Source organism: Episyrphus balteatus, chromosome 4 (genome assembly GCF_945859705.1).
Source record: "Episyrphus balteatus chromosome 4, idEpiBalt1.1, whole genome shotgun sequence".
Lineage (NCBI taxonomy): Eukaryota > Metazoa > Arthropoda > Insecta > Diptera > Syrphidae > Episyrphus > Episyrphus balteatus.
In genome coordinates, this window is record NC_079137.1 from 10,158,770 (window position 1) to 10,176,230 (window position 17,461).

General features: G+C 31.2%; 2 protein-coding genes across 2 annotated transcripts in view; one reads left to right on the forward strand and one right to left on the reverse strand.

The window, feature by feature from the left end:
- Positions 1 to 745: 745 nt before the first annotated feature.
- Positions 746 to 1,963, reverse strand: LOC129918166 (uncharacterized). The gene has a single exon (XM_055998539.1). The coding sequence runs from the start codon at positions 1,961 to 1,963 to the stop codon at positions 746 to 748; it is 1,218 nt and encodes a 405-aa protein (XP_055854514.1).
- A 4,363-nt stretch (positions 1,964 to 6,326) lies between these two features.
- The window catches only part of LOC129918167 (uncharacterized), a 67,120-nt gene continuing 55,985 nt past the window's right edge, over positions 6,327 to 17,461 (forward strand). Inside the window, exon 1 of the mRNA XM_055998541.1 lies at positions 6,327 to 6,516. Coding sequence (XP_055854516.1) covers positions 6,327 to 6,516 — 190 coding nt within the window. The remainder of the gene's footprint in view (positions 6,517 to 17,461) is intronic.

A 17,461-nucleotide genomic window follows, 5' to 3' on the forward strand; every position in this document is an offset into this window, starting at 1 on the left:
TCAATCTATCATTTTGTCAATTAAATTATCCCTATAATTATTGGTACACATGATACAAAGAAAAAGAAACATTATTATAATGCACACAAGATAATTTTACTTTACATTTATTAAAGATAAAAATTCTATACAATGTTGCAAAAATAAAACTTGAATTGAATTTTATTATGGTAACAAATTGGAAAATTTGCAAATCAAAATATAATGATAATGACCTAACTCAATAGTTCTTGTATTACAATTTGTGTAGGTTTTAATTATATATGAGAAGAAAAAAAAAAAACCCAAAGAACCGATTTGATTCTTGTACTACCCATATGAGCATTGGCATTTTAAATGGCCACTTTTAATTGAAGAGTAATTGTGGGAAACTCCTAAGCAAAAATAATAGAAACACGAGTTCTTCATTTGTAAAATGCCCTATTACCTAAGACATACATTTTTTTTTACGTCTAGCCAACAGGTAATTGGGTTTATAAGTGTGTCTAATAGAAAAATCGGCTTTTAGAAAGAATTAAGAAAACGAAGCAAAAATTCAACCACAGCTGCGCTAATGAGCAAAACAAAGTAAGTAATTGTATGTAGAAAATAATCAAATTTGTAGAAAAGAGTTTAAATCAAAATCTGTTAGAAATGAACTCTGAATTACAAAAAAAAATAGCTCTCCAAGAAAAACACTTAAAATTCTTATTTATTTATTTGTTACTAAATGCTTTATCAATTGAAAAAAATGACAAATATTTCGTCAATTCTTCCACTTATAAATACAAATTTCTCCTAAAAAACACGCAACAGTGACAACATATGCCAATCCCAACGATATCAAAATCCACTTCAGATCTTCAACTATCAGCGCTTTCACTCTCGAATCAAATCCCAAATTTAACTTTGTAATCTTTCGAAAGCTCAATAATTCATAAAAAGTTTTCTTCCTCCAGTAATTCATCAGACCACTCGACTGTATTTCCAAGATATGAAAGCTTAGAGCATTTCTATAAATTGAATTTTCATTTATTGAAATAGCCGCTAAAACATTTTTCAATAGAACCAAGTCATCAGACCAACGAAACAATTGTCGACCATAAAAGTTTTGTTCATTTTTATAAACTTCCCATTTGTATTCAGGCAAAGTGTAGGCATATTTGGTATCTAAATTATTTAGAATTCTTGTATATGTTTCAAAGTTTTTTTCACTGATAAATAAATTTGAATACTTTTCCATAATTGTCGGTCGAAGTTGCCTCATTAATTGGATATTAATATCAGTTGTATAGATTTTTAAATTAAAGGATTTAAAATCGTCAAAAGATTTTATAATTTTTCCTCCTGGTGGTTCAGTCATGAAAGATTGAAGAAATGCATTGTATGAAGTGACTATCATAATTCCAAGCAAAAATATCAGCAAATAGATAATTTTCGTTGTAAAAGAAGCATTTGGTTCTTCAGAAAATGTCTGACCGAGTATTCCACAAAAACAATCAATGTTGAAGAATAAATCACGTATAACAAAGGCTCTTTGTGATCCTCTGCGAAAAGCAGAAACCTCAGTTAAAATAGAAAGTAAAATTAATACCAAAACTGTCACTGCAAACGCTTTCCAATAGAAAATAAATGCAAATATTTTATAAATTGGAATATGATCTTCTACCGGCACTATTACTCCCCAAGCTAATTGAGTAAATGGATATGAAAACCAAATATTTGAATTTTGTAGAATTAACATATCACTACATGGTATTTCAACTGTTCCGTTTAACACTAATTTATACATACTTATCGGCGTTATCACATCCCTTGCATTCGAAGTATTCAATTTGGCATTGTGCCTCTTAGCAAAAGCCTTGATAATATTACCAACAAAACCGCCAATAATTTTTTCATCATTAGTGTCTTCTGAGACAATGATTGCTGGTTTTGAACCTCTGCAGTCTACTGGCAATGTTAAGCCATGAAGATCTCGCATTCGATGTGGAAAAATGTCTGTGTCGTTTCTGTTCCAAATGAATTCTTCGATAGTAAAATTTTCAAAATTTCTGTAACTGTAGTATGCTGATGAAGTCCAGAAATCTTGAAATACTGCAACAACATTTATCATTTGATTTTGCCAACAGAAATTGAAAACTTTTTCCAGTTCCGAATCATTTCTTGAAGAATCCTTTAGTACAAAAATTATTTTACAGAATCGCAAATGATGAAGATGTTCCGAAAGTCGTCGAAGTAATAAATCACTTGAATCAAATAGAATTATGGAGAGAAGATTTTCATTAAATTCACGTTTCAAGTAGAACGAAGAAGTCTCTGTTGACAAAATTACTGGAATACCAAGGATATTTGTACATTTTCGCAAAAATTTGTCACCAAAATCGTAGAACAATTGGTCTTGGGATGCTTTGAAAAGAAATATACTTTCAAAATGCTCAACTTTATTTAGACTTTCGATAAAACTTAAAAGATTTGAACTGAACGAAGCTTCAGTTAGATAGTATTTTGATGCGAGGAATATTGCAAGTATATCAAGAAAACTTGTCCTTTGGGTATGCATCGCGACTGAAAAACTAACACATAAATTTTATATTTGGAAAACTTTTCCGTGTTGTTAAAATATTGTGACTTTTAATTATTTTGATGAATGGTTGTGATTTAATTGAGAACCTTTCGAGGCAAAGAGTTACATTCTTGTAATAATTACATTAAATTAAAAAAAAATTACTAATTATACTTTTGGGTGTACAATGAAAATCAAATAAACGTGAAAAAGAGGAAACGTTACTTGTTCAATTACATGTGAGCGCAAAATCAATATTTATTGATTTATTCAGGTGCTAATTTCACTCATGCTTAGTATAGCCAGATTGGCCCCTATGTTGTGAGCCCTTTTGACCTAACAGTAGGTATTCTAGAGCTAATGACCGATTTTCCTCAAACTTGCCAGTTAACAGTTTTAGGTGATTCTCTGGAGGAAAAATTGAAAGTTTTTTTAGGACTAAAATTTAAAGTAGAAGTAGAAATTTTTGTGTTTAATTTTACAGATCAGACTCAACTTTTGAATTAAAAAAATATTTTTTAGGCCATAGCACCGTTTTTTTTTTTTTGTTTCAAAATATCTCTTACAAGACTAAACCGATTTCAACGAAATTTATTAAACAAAAGCTTTTAAGTAATCGTAATATTAAAATTTTAGAAAATTTTTAAAAAACAACATTTTTGGATTTTTTAAAAATATTTCATTTTTTTTTTTTTTTTTGAAAAATCAATTTTTTGAAAACTTCTTTTTGAAGTGTTTCAAAATCTTGTTTTTAAGTGCAAACTATTTATTTCTTCAAAATGGCATATAAACTTTTTTGTTGAAAAATGTTAGAAAACTTTTATAAATAACAAATTATTTTTAATAAATTAAATCAACATTGTTAGTTTCGTTCTCAATAAAATTGCAATTATTTGCAATTGAATTTGAAGTACGTTTTATAAAAGAGATACTTGTAGTTTCTCATAAAAAAAAAGTATAACCTAAAAAAAATACATCCTTGTAAATTAGGAAAAAACCATTTGTGCCAAATTTCAAGAAAATTCATAATGCTGCAGATTGAGATACAGATGAACTCAAGGACGCACAAACTAACGATGAAGCGTCTCTCATGTACCATATATTTAAAAATTCGTAAAAAATATTCCATTTAATAATTTTTTTTTAAGGTTTCGATGGCTTAATTGAAAGACAATAATGTTAGTAAAGGTAAAATAGGCATTTAAAAGCCAAACAAAATTGTTACACTCATGAAACTGGGCAAAAAGTTTGCTTTTGGGATAAGAACCAACAATCAAAGTAGTCTATACAAAAATTAGGTGGAAGGATGTTTTTTTGCAGATAAGAGGTGAAATGAGGGGAAAGGTTTTTTTTTAAGAAATGATGAAATTCGGAATTAGTACCTACAAAAAAAGCCATGTGTGCAATTCACACGTGGTAGAAGTGAAACCTTAAAAAAAATCTACCTTTTTTTTATTCTATCTCCTTTAAATAGGTACATGTTTTTTTATATGACAACCTATATTAATTTTTTAAATCATCTGAAAGCTTATTGTTTCAGCTCAAAATATTTATATCGTCTATGTCTATACAACATCTACAAAAAGAGATTATTTTTTTCAAACCAAATCACTTTTCATCAAAAAAGCAAAAAAAATCAATCTTTTTTCTCTTTTAACACCATTAAATATATTTTTTTTTAATGACAACCTATAGTAAATTTTATATCATCTGAAAGGTTATTTAACCTTTTACATTACTTATGATTCATATTTCTACCATGCCTAGAAAAAAAAATAAGAATTTTTTAAAGCCAACTACATACAACGGTACTTCCTACACTTGTCATCGTCAACAGATCTCCACAGGTGTTTTGAGGTATTTTTCAAGTTTTTCAATTAAAGATTGTGTAACTTGTAGAGCTCGTACAGTTAATTGTAATATATCAAATGAAAGATTATGTTATCAGCATGCGTATTAAAGTTAAATCAAATTTGTATGTGCACTAAATCAAAAGATATAACGGGTGTAGAAAAAGAACATCTTTTTACCGTTATCTCAGAATTTTGAATATGAAATTAATTGAAATTTTGTAGATTTTTGTAGAATTAGTTTATTTAATTACCTATCTACAGTAGAAATTTCATTTATCTATCTATTAAAACAAAAAAGTTATAACAAGTTGAATGTTCGTGTCGCGTTTTCGTTTCATCTTATTTCAAATCACTACGATACTAAAGAAGTTATCACTTCAAAAAAAAACTGGGACAAATGTTTCATTTATAACAGAAACCAAGAATCTATTAGTCCATAAAAATATTTTAGGTGAAAGGGTGTTTTTTTTTTTGGGGAAATAAGGAAAAATATGCTATAAGTCCGATCAAATCAATGGTATAAAAGGTACGCTTACGAGATTTATTATAAATGTTGTGTTTCCCATAGGAACTACGAATAAAATTAGTCTATACATTTATTTCATGTGAAAGGGTGTTTTTTTTTTGTTTGTGTAGAGAAAGGTAATTGCAAAAAGTAAGTAATAATAGTGGTACCTTATTAAAATAAGAAACAAGAATCTTAAGTGTCTATAAGCATTAAGCATATCATGGTTAAAAGAGTGTTTTTTTTTTAGTGAAAACAAAAATCATGTCCCACACTTATGAAATTTGGTAAAAACGTTGAATTGGGGATAGAAAGCAAGAATTAAGAGTTTTTATAAAAAAAAAATTAGGTGAAAGGGTGTTTTTTTTTAAGAGACAGTAAAATCTGTAAAAAAAAATCCAATAATTCCCCCTAAGGAATCTTCCAGAATACATAACTACCAAGTTTGAATGAACCACTTCAGTGATTTAGAAATAGAGACATTACTCAAAAACGAAACTATACTTTTTCTAATGGTTTTGAATGTTAAATTTATATTAGAAATATATTATTCCATCAGCTTCAAAATATCTGGCGATACTCCGAATGGGTGAAAAAAGCCCCTAAACCAAATCAATAAATATTGATTTTGCGTTCATTTGAAACTAAACGACGAATTCGTTTCCTTTTTTTCTCCATTACTCAATAATTACCTAATTTAATGTAGTTATTACTAGAATGTAACTCTTTGCCTCGAAAGTTTCTCAATTAAATCACAACCATTCATCAAAATAATTAAAAGTCATTACCAACACAGAAAAATTTTCCAAATATAAAAGTTATTATGGCAATTTTTACAGTCGCGATGCATACCAAAAGGTCAAGTTTTCTTGATATTTTTGCAATATTCTTCGCAGTTGAATACCATCTAACTGAAGCCAAATTCAGCTCTAATCTTTTAAGTTTTATTGAAAATCTAAATAAAGCCAAGCATTTTGAAAGTATATTTCTTTTCAAAGAATCCCAAGACCAATTGTTCTACGATTTTGGTGACAAATTTTTGCGAAAATGTACAAATATCCTTGGTATTCCAGTAATTTTATCAACGGAGGTTTCTTCGTTCTACTTGAAACGTGAATTTAATGAAAATCTTCTCTCCATAATTCTATTTGATTCAAGTGATTTATTACTTCGACGACTTTTGGAACATCTTCATCATTTGCGATTCTGTAAAATAATTTTTGTACTAAAGGATTCTTCAAGAAATGATTCGGAACTGGAAAAAGTTTTCAATTTCTGTTGGCAAAATCGAATGATCAATGTTTTAGCAGTTTTTCAAGATTTCTGGACTTCATCGACTTACTACAGTTACAGCAATTTCGGAAATTTTACTATAGATGAATTCATCTGGGAGAAGAACGACTTTGAAATTTTTCCAAATCGAATGCGAGATCTTCATGGTTTGACATTGCCAGTAGTTTACAGAGGTTCAAGACCAGCAATCATTGTCTCAAAAGACACTAATGATGAAAAAATTATTGGCGGTTTTGTTGGTAATATTATCAAGGCTTTTGCTAAGAGGCACAATGCCAAATTGAATACTTCGAATGCAAGGGATGTGATAACGCCGATAAGTATGTATAAATTAGTGTTAAACGGAACAGTTGAAATACCATGTAGTGATATGTTAATTCTACAAAATTCAAATATTTGGTTTTCATATCCATTTACCCACATAGCTTGGGGAGTAATAGTGCCGGTAGAAGATCATATCCCAATTTATAAAATATTTGCATTTATTTTCTATTGGAAAGCGTTTGCAGTGACAGTTTTGGTATTAATTTTACTTTCTATTTTAACTGAGGTTTCTGCTTTTCGCAGAGGATCACAAAGAGCTTTTGTTATACGTGATTTCTTCTTCAACATTGATTGTTTTCGTGGAATACTCGGACAGACGTTCTCTGAAGAACCAAATGCTTCTTTTACAACGAAAATGATCTATTTGCTGATATTTTTGCTTGGAATTATGATAGTCACTTCATACAATGCATTTCTTCAGTCTTTCATGACTGAACCACCAAAAGGGAAAATGATAAAATCCTTTGAAGATTTTAAATCGTTATTTGATTTAAAAATCTACACAACGCAAGGTAATTTCGAATTATTGACGCAACTTCGACCGACAATTATGGAAAAGTATTCCAGTTTATTTATTAGCGAAAATAACTATGAAACATATACAAGAATTCGAAATAATCTAGATACTAAATATGCCTACACTTTGCCTGAATACAAATGGGAAATTATTAAAAATCAACAAATTTTTTATAGTCGACAATTGTTTCGTTGGTCTGATGATTTGGTTCTATTGCAAAATGTTTTAGCGGCTATTCCAATAAATGAAAATTCAATTTATAAAAATGCATTAGATTTTCATATCTTGGAAACACAGTCAAGTGGTTTGATGAATTACTGGAGGAAGAGGACTTTTTATGAATTATTGAGTTTTGGGAAAATTCAGAAGCTCAATATTGATGGATTTGATTCGAAATTACATTCAATGAAAGTTGAAGATTTGAAATGGATTTTCATAGGAATGGGATTTGCGTATGCAGCTTCTATTTTGTGTTTTCTTGGAGAAATTTGTATATTTAAGGGAAAAAATAATTTATTAATAAGTTTTTTTATTTGTGAACTAAGAGATATAAATATTTTAATAGTAAATAAAAAATAATTTTGGTGTTTTTTCTGGCAATGTAATTTTTGTTTGTTTTTTTCTTGTACCTACATTTTAAAAAATATTCGTTTGCTTATTCTGAATTAATATATTTAAAAAAAACAAACACACAAACTTCAGAATAATTTAATTAAATGACTTATTTATTTTATGCTTTTTCCACTTTCTCATGAATTAATTTTACAAAAATACAAATATTGAGTAATTAATACGGCAAAAGCAGCGAGGTATTGGTAAAAAGGACAAAGTTTCGTGCTAATTTTATATTTGAGAGACAGCACTGTTTTAGTTTGGTGACACTTTTTCATGAACAAAGCATGAAAAGAATTATTCATCGTTCGATTAAACTACTAAGGGTTTAGGATTTGCGAAAAATTCATCACAAATGTCCCTACTTTTGAATATGAAAGAAAAAGTTTCTGTCATTTCTTTCTCATTTTTTTTAACGAACTAAACAGACATTGTTGCAACGAACGAAGTTCTAAGCAGAAATATGTTATTATTTAGCATAATTTTTATGGTACAAGGAGCAAAATAAAATGCTTAATAATTAAGCGTACAAGTTAGTCTCTTAAATATCTTGAATATTATAATTTAAAAGAATTCCATTTAATTTAATAAGAAAATCTTTTCATTTTTATGTGAAGACATTTTAATTCAAGACGGATTTCCGTTCTAGAAAATTTCTAGAAGTGAAACCTTAAAAAAATCATTTTTCTTAAAAAAAAAAATCGACAAAATCTATACCTTTTTTTATTCTATCACCTTTTTTTATATGACAACCTTTAATTTTTTTCAAAGCTTTAAGGTGTCTGGCAAAAAAAATGGCTGCCTAAATGGGTCTGGCAGTGTTAGTTATACGATTTTGTTCTTGTCTGAGTGCAACCTACACGCCTAGGTTGTTGTTACATCTAATGCAAATTACCCTGTACTAGAACATTTTTCCTATATTACAAAATTGCAACCTTTTTGAAGTTTTTTTCCTACAGATCAAAAACAGACTGTCAAATCGAAAAACCGTTAATGTAATAATTGAAGGTAATAAAAAGATCTACAACTTTAACTTTAAGTTAATTTTAAAAAAAGCTCAAATAAAAGAGATATGACAATATGGTATGGAAAATATGGTTTCAAAAAAAAAACCACCCTAACTCTTAAACCGAAGGTATAATCGAAAAAAGTAATTTAACATATATTGTAGTAAATTAAATTATCTTCAAGTTTGCGATACATTTTTTTTCTGTAGATTCAAAAATACATGAGTTATGTGAAAAATTGAAATTTTTATTAAAAAAACAAAATGGCGGCCAAATGACTCTAGATGCGATTGTTCAAAATGTGGTTTTCGACTCGTGTCTTGATACTCTTTCGAGTCCTGAAGTCAAAATGTGTTATAAATTTTTTCCCAGACCTCCATATAACAAAATCTAACTTTCCCGTATACTAAAATGCGTGTCTGGCAAGGTGTTAGGCCCATCCGACGGGTCTGGCAGCTTACAAAAATTAATGTATTAGTTCCCTGAGTATCATATATAAAAATCAGCCTTGAGAAAATAAGAAAAGTAACTACGTATTTTTCGTACCTTTAGCACCTGTTAGTGGTAAAATGGCCGTCGGCACAAGATAGCCAGTATCCATACACTAATAGTATGTGCTAGCACTACGTAATTCCATACATTTTTTTCTTGAGAAAATAAGTAATGTCTGGCGGCCCTGGGATCTTGGACTATAAGATTGTGTAACTTGTAGAGCACGTAACGTTATGTGTGATATATCAAATAAAAGGTTATGTTATCAGCATGCGTATTAAAGTTAAATCAAATTTGTATGTGCACTAGATCAAAAGATATAACGTGTGTTGGAAAAGAACATCTTTTTACCGCTATCTCCGAATTTTTAATATGAAATCAATTGAAATTTTGTACAATTATAATTTATTTAATTACTTATCTACAGTACAAATCTCATTTGTCTATCTACTAAACCAAAAAAGTTATAACAAGTTGAATGTTCGTGTCGCGTTTTCGTTTCATCTTTATTCAAATCACTACGATACTAAAGAAGTTTTCACTTCAAAAAATTAAAAAAACGTCTAAAACTTTGATACTGAAAAAATTTTGTTTTCACGTCAACATTTCGAAATGATTTCAAAAATAAAAAGTGAAAACAAATTGAATGTACATATAAACAATTCATCTCGCAAAAACATTAATATTTTAGGCAGATTTTCACATTGTTTTAAAATGATTCTTTTTGTTTTAGAAAATCTTTAAATATCAATTAATTAGTATATGCACATTGAACTGTATGAAATCTCTTCATTTTCAGCCTATTTTTTTTTTTTTTTAGAAAATATTTGTTTAAATTAAAAGAAAATATTTTTTAATTTAAAAGCATTTTATCGAATTCCATTTATTTCTATAAGAAATCTTATTGTTTAAATTAAGTCGGAATTTAAAGTGAAATCATCTAATTTCCAAGTTCCTTATTTTTCTCCGTGTAAATTGTAAGGCTAATAAGCTCAATCGAAAATAAACTAAAAATATTTCCACCTTTAGTATAGGCATTCTTCTTCTCATTTTCTGTGCTAATTTTGTTTTTTCTGTTGATGTGAAGCTTCAAGCTTCTAGACTGAAGGACTAAAAAAAAATTAATTTTCTCACACAAAATATTTAATAGGCCATAAAATGTACTAAATTGTTATGTTCTCCTGTGAAAATCACTTATTTCTTGAAAGTTTCCAACAAATTATAAATGCAATTAATTTTTTTTTTTTTTTTCAAAACTACCAATTACCAAAAAAGTAACAATTTTTTATTATAAACTGATCTAAGTGACCATTTTTCCAGTCATCAATTGCACCAAAATTGTGGTAATAATTTTTGTCTAAAAACTCATTTCCACCGCCTCCAGTAATAATCACTTAATTACCTTAAAGTATAGGTCGCCAACTTCTATGGTGCCACAACAAGCCGCCACCAGTCACAAACATTCTCATATGATCAGTTTTCAAGCTATTTTGACATTATTTTACGCAAGAATTCCTCCAACTGCCATTAAACCAATTCAAAGTATACTTAAAACCATCACAGTAAACTGATGGAATAAGAAAAAAATTGAATCTCAACAACAAAAAACCAGTACTCATTAAAAAAATCAAATCAAAAACCTCTCAATACAAATGACATCATGTTTTTTTGTGTTATTGCTTGCTGCTCCTGCCAATGGTAGAAAAAAAAATCTTTAAAAAAATTCCCACATTCGTTACGAAATCTTAAAAAAAAATCCTCGGCTTATTCACATTCAAAATGCATCTATCGAACCAAACCACAACTCTTTGTGTGCATCCAAACTATATGATGACGACACGATCCACCACAGTACCGCAGTGCATCTAGATCTGCCAAAATTGTATCTTCTGCCAATTGCTTGGAGATGGACCAACAACAAAGTATCTCTCTTCGATCATAATATCAATTTTGCGTGCGTGCCAATAGATAGAGGAGCATCTATCTACCAACAAGATACTTCATTTTCATAGATTATCATGGTGCTTCAAAGATTTCTCCACAAAAAGATACTTCTCCTGCATATTTCATGAAGTTTTTCAGTTTTTTTTTTGTCAAGAGGATCCCACTTCTGACGCTTGCGTAATTATAACACACAACAAGTTTTAGAGCAAAAAATAGCTTCCTCATGAAGAATTAAATAAAATATAACATCGACTTGAAGTCAGAGAAGAAGAAAAGTTAGATACTTTTTTTTCGTTGTATCTGAAGCCATATCGCCTAGAGGTGAGCTCTATGAGAAGCTCCTCGCTCGTATCTACGGCACAGGAGGATGAAGAACATGTTAGCTGTTTGGTGCGCATTTGATTGCCATCGCACGATTATCACAAAAGATGCTCGCCATAAGATGATTTTTGCTCCTGCTTCTGCGCCGCCGCAAATCTGAACGTCGGTCGTTGTAGCACTTTACTTAACCCTCTAACCCCCCGCTCGGTTTGTGTGTATATAACTAACTCTAAAATTGAACTGAAAATCACACAAATTAGACGAAGAAACAAGACAACAGCAACTTTGAGCGAGAGAATATCTATATACTTGTTGGTGCATCACGCGCGCCACATCAAGAGTTTGGCAATAGCGCACTTTTAACAAGAGAGGTGCGCAAGCGTGCGCACCCCAGAAATTCCTCACTCTTTCATGGAAAGAGAACATTGTACACATATTGGACATTGATGGGAATTCTAAATGAGACCCCGCGCACAGGTTTTTTTTTTTTTCTTCTGCACTTCGTTTTGATTTGAAGTGAACTGTTGCTTCTTGCCTCTAGGTAAAGAGATAAACTGTATATGTATGGTGCTTCAAAATGAGTAGCACCACATCACATCACATAAAACATCATTTTTAATGACAGTTGTTGGCTGTGCCATAAGAATTTAACCAACATCCACATTGCACCATTTTTATGAATGCGCACTCTACTCTCTGTCTATCTCTATAGTGTCTACCTATCTATCTAAGCCGGTTGCCTCTGTCGGTTATATCTGGTGCGATGTTTTTTTCGAGATTGTGACCAACAAGAGTGAAGTTGTTGTTTTTGTTTTTTTTTTTTTGAACATTTGTTTGGCCATAATGGTTATGTGTTTTGTAATCAGGAGCAGATGTTACGAAAAGGTATATAATTGAAGATGAAAAAGAAATGATCGAATGTTGTTTAGAGTGAGCTTAACCTATTTGTTTTAGTCTAGGATAAGAAATCTATGTTTATAGTTAACTCCCCCGTAGGTCATTAAATGTTGACTAAAAGGTTTTTGAAGTTATACTTCTTATGGGAGGGTGAGTATGAAAATTTACTTTTTGACAAGAATGTCAAAGGGATTATGACGCGATCACCCTGGGTAGCAGGGCTGTCGTTTCACCTTTAGAGTCGGCAGTACTTTAGTATTTAAAAATGCAGTACGCCGCAGCACGGCAAACATAAAACACACAACACGTTGCAAGTTACATGTTTCATGTGGCAAGTTGTATGTGGCAAGTTGCATGTGGCAAGTTGCATGTGGCAAGTTGCGTGTGGCAAGTTGCATGTGGCAAGTTGCGTGTGGCAAGTTGCATGTGGCAAGTTGCGTGTGGCAAGTTGCATGTGGCAAGTTACATGTGGCAAGTCGCATGTGATAATTTCCATGTGGCAAGTTGCCCGAGTTGCAAAAAGCTCACATTTCAGCTCAGCTCACAGCTCAGCTCAAATTTGAGCTAGGTACCATAGCTAAGCTCATTTGAGCTGAGCTGGAAGTGAGCTGAGCTGAAAGTGAGATCCCTAACTTCCAACGCCTATATCTCGAAATTTTGAAGAAAATGAAAAAAAATTTTTTGATGCCAAAAGGTAGCGGGGACTCTAACCTACATTTGGGTACAACTCTCATCCCTGTAGGTACACGCGTTCTCAAACCGGGAGAACTTAAAAGTAAAAAAAAAAATAGGCACGATTCTGAAAAAATAGGCATGATGTGGCGGTTTAACATGGAAGGAAATTTTTTAAAAATCTGACAATGTGCAAAGCGTAGGCCCATGACACAAGCTATCATTTGGCATCACTCCCGAAAATTGCTCTCAAGCGGTTTAGCTTCCAGGAGCGTTCAAAGATTCGGGGATTTTTCGAAAAAAAATTTTACCCCAACTTTCAAACGCGATTTTCTCGGAATTTTGAAAAAAATCGAAAAACCGGATTATACCACTATCGGGTAGCTGAGAATATAAGCTTTCATATGGCACCACTCCCCTGTCTCTAGATCAAAGCGTTCCAACGCCTATATCGCGGAATTTTGAAGAAAATGAAAATAAAATTTTTGATGCCAAAAGGTAGCGGGGACTCTAACCTACATTTGGGTACAACTCCCATCCCTGTAGGTCCACGCGTTCCCAAACCGGGGGAACTTAAAAGTAAAAAAAAAAATAGGCACGATTCTGAAAAAATAGGCATGATGTGGCGGTTTAACATGGAAGGCGATTTTTTAAAAATCTGACAATGTGCAAAGCGTAGGCCCATGACACAAACTATCATTTGGCATCACTCCCAAAAATGTTTCTCAAGCGGTTTAGCTACCAGGAGCGTTCAAAGATTCGGGGATTTTTCGAAAAAAAAATTTTACCCTAACTTTCAAACGCGATTTTCTCGGAATTTTGAAAAAAATCGAAAAACCGGATTATACCACTATCGGGTAGCTGAGAATATAAGCTTTCATATGGCACCACTCCCCTGTCTCTAGATCAAAGCGTTCCAACGCCTATATCGCGGAATTTTGAAGAAAATGAAAATAAAATTTTTGATGCCAAAAGGTAGCGGGGACTCTAACCTACATTTGGGTACAACTCCCATCCCTGTAGGTCCACGCGTTCCCAAACCGGGGGAACTTAAAAGTAAAAAAAAAATAGGCACGATTCTGAAAAAATAGGCATGATGTGGCGGTTTAACATGGAAAGCGATTTTTTAAAAATCTGACAATGTGCAAAGCGTAGGCCCATGACACAAGCTATCATTTGGCATCACTCCCAAAAATTGCTCTCAAGCGGTTTAGCTACCAGGAGCGTTCAAAGATTCGGGGATTTTTCGAAATTAAAAATTTACCCCAACTTTCAAACGCGATTTTCTCGGAATTTTGAAAAAAGTCGAAAAACCGGATTGTACCGGAATTTTTTTTTATGATAAAAAAAGAAATATATTTACTATTAAAAAAACCAAGAGAAAAGATTATCTGTTTTATTTATAAAAATATCCATGTGTTAAAATAATTCCATTAATAACTAGAACCAAACATCTTAAGCTATGGTGTTTTATAAAAGTTTAAAATATCTTCAAATTTCATTATGCTTCCAAATAAAAATCAATGTATCCTCTCACCCATCACAGCTCAGCTCAGCTCACTTTACCTTAGCTCACCCAAAAGCTCAGCTCAGCTCAGCGACAGCTCAGCTCACCCAACAGCTCAGCTCAACAATCAGTTCAGCTCACTTTCAGCTCAGCTCAAATGAGCTGGAGCTATGGTACATAGCTCAAAAGTGAGCTAGCTCAAAATTTGAGCTGAGCTGTGAGCTGAGCTCAGCTCACTTTTGAGCTTTGTAGCAACCCTGCAAGTTCCATATTGCTACTACTAGTGCTGAAGCACACACAATTCTCAAAAAATTACCATATCGTACATTTTATGCGCAATTCATTTACTTTCGTTAAACCGTACGTTCTGAACCGCACAACATGAGTAAATTTCACAGAATAAATTGAAAACTACATGGACGCAAGGATGATGAAAAAATTAATTTATTGTTCACTTGATAAAAATGTTAAAAAACTAAGTGTGGATTAATTACTTCATAATAGAAATTAAAAATATCAAATGAAATTCATTTACATATACTGAATGAGAAGTATAACTTCAGTCGCGTGTACATGTGTACACACACTCTTTTTTTTTTTTTCTGTAAGACACATAGATAAATAAGGTCTCATCAACTTCTTTTGGTAATAAAAACCGACTTTTAACAATCAAATTAAATAAAAATATGTTTAGATAGAGATATTTTACCAACCAAGCCTTTCAAAAGGGTTTGATTTTCAACTTGAAATGGATCTTAAAAAGACCTTTTCAAAGAGGTATCACTTTATGGGACTCTCAAGCAAAAATTATGATCTTTCCTCTGACTTTTTGTGATTTTGAACTCTATTTAAAACTAAGACTTTTCGTACTTGAACTCATTAGTATAGTTTCGAACTTCTTAAGAGGGATAGGGTTTTCAAGACCGTTTCTAGATATGTCCAGTAGTTTTGATGAATTTTGACTACCAGAGCACCAGCTTTTGATTCAAAGAACATCAACAATCCTTCACCTGGAAACTTGGACTATTTAAAATTTATTATTGTTCGTAACTATACTTCCACCGTTACTGAGATATTGCCCTTACAAAGTTTAAAAACTCGAAGCTTAAAACTCTCGTCCATACAAAAAGTGTTGAGCTGCACGGTTAGCCTAATTGAAATTGGACGCTGCCATCACTGATTCATCATTTCGCAAGATTTGCGAATGTTGCATTTACAACTAACACTGCACAAGTTTTAAAGAACAACTTAGCAGAGAAATCACAAAAGTCTTTTAATTAACAAGAAAGACTGGTATCCCGGGCGCTTGAACATTCAAAATAGGAGAAGATAGGAATAGTACAGACAAGTTTGTGCACAAGAAAGAATTTCGCAAAATCTATGTTGCGGAGTTTCAGAAAGAACATAATGTTATGACAAGTTCCGACTTACACAGCTTTACTTCGCTTGCAAAATTGCAAACTAATGAACAAATGAATATTTTGCTGAAACTGCATAACAAACACAGTTGCAAATCCGAAAATTTTATTAAAATTTTTTTTTCGCAGAGAAAAAATATTGTTTTGCAAAATTTGCACAAAGAAAAAAATCATGAAATTTGTTGAGTGGATTTATAGAGAAACAACAAAATATTAGTCTTATTGATTTACAAAGTATTTTTCCACACTTTTCCTATCAAATCACAAGATTAATTTCTTCTTAGACTTATGCGTAAAGTTGCGAAGTAAAAAATGTAATACAAAGGGTAATTTTCGGAAGTGTTAATGTTGCAAAATAGAACTCAATTAATATGCTTTTTTCATTATTTCTGAGTCAACAGAATTGCTTAATTTTTTCAAAATGATTTTATGTTGGGTGCATGTCCAACTTTCAAAAACTTTCACAATTTGCAGAACATTTCTGAATACTTTTGCGTACATGCAAAGCAGAAAACAATAAAAATATTTCGCAAAAATTGTATTGTATTGTATTTATTACGCAAACTTTCGCATTTTCGCAATTGGAAAAATCATGCTTTGTTTTCACTATTTCATAGAGGTAGTGCAATGGAATTTGTAATTTACACAGCAGGGCCATGCAAAAAATATAAAACTTTCACACATTCTCGCAATTTATTAGTACCTAAAATAAAGAAAAGCAAGATTTTGCTGAATTTTTATAGAACGAATTTGATGAAAATGGCTAAACAAATTTTCACTAACTTTCCAGATTAGTAATTTTAAAAAGAAGTTTTCGCAAGACTCAATATCCTAAAAATGACTCATTCAAATTAGGCAAATTCAATTTGGAGAGTCTTTTTTAACAATTCGCAAAGGTTTTTTTTTGCATGCTCTTTCGCAAAGTTGTATTAAATATTGTGATTGCACTAAAGAATTTGTGCATAATTTGCAAAGAAGTTGTTAAGCATTGTTTAAAGGAGTAACTTAAAAAATTGCTATTGTGGTGAAATCAGTATTTCTGAAGCATTTGAGATGTTATGCGAACCCATCTTTTCAACCAAGCAGATTATATGCCAGTGAAAATTGTCCTCTTAATTTTTTTTTTATCCCAATGAAGACTGTTTATTATTGTTTGTTTTTATGTTTTATACAATAACAACACCCTCTGTATTGCATTCTTGTTTCAAATGCATACCAAACACGGGTCGTTTGAACGTGACACTACTCGAAGTGTCTTGCACTCCATATTTTTTGATGCAGAAATGTTCCTTGTGGTTTAAATAGTAAGAAAAAAGCTTTTTTTAAAATTTTCTATCGAGCTATTCGTTTTTTATTGGCTTAATAAGTTATGAAAAAACGTACTTTTACGTACTTTTTCACACGTTTTTGTTAATAACTCTGTTAATAATAATGGTAGAAACTCAAATAATGGCTCTATTTTTAGAAGAAATATACTTCTTTTTAACGGCATTTCAATCAAATTAGTGGCATTTTTAGATCTTCAGATATTCGAATCTAAGTCCGTTCATTTTT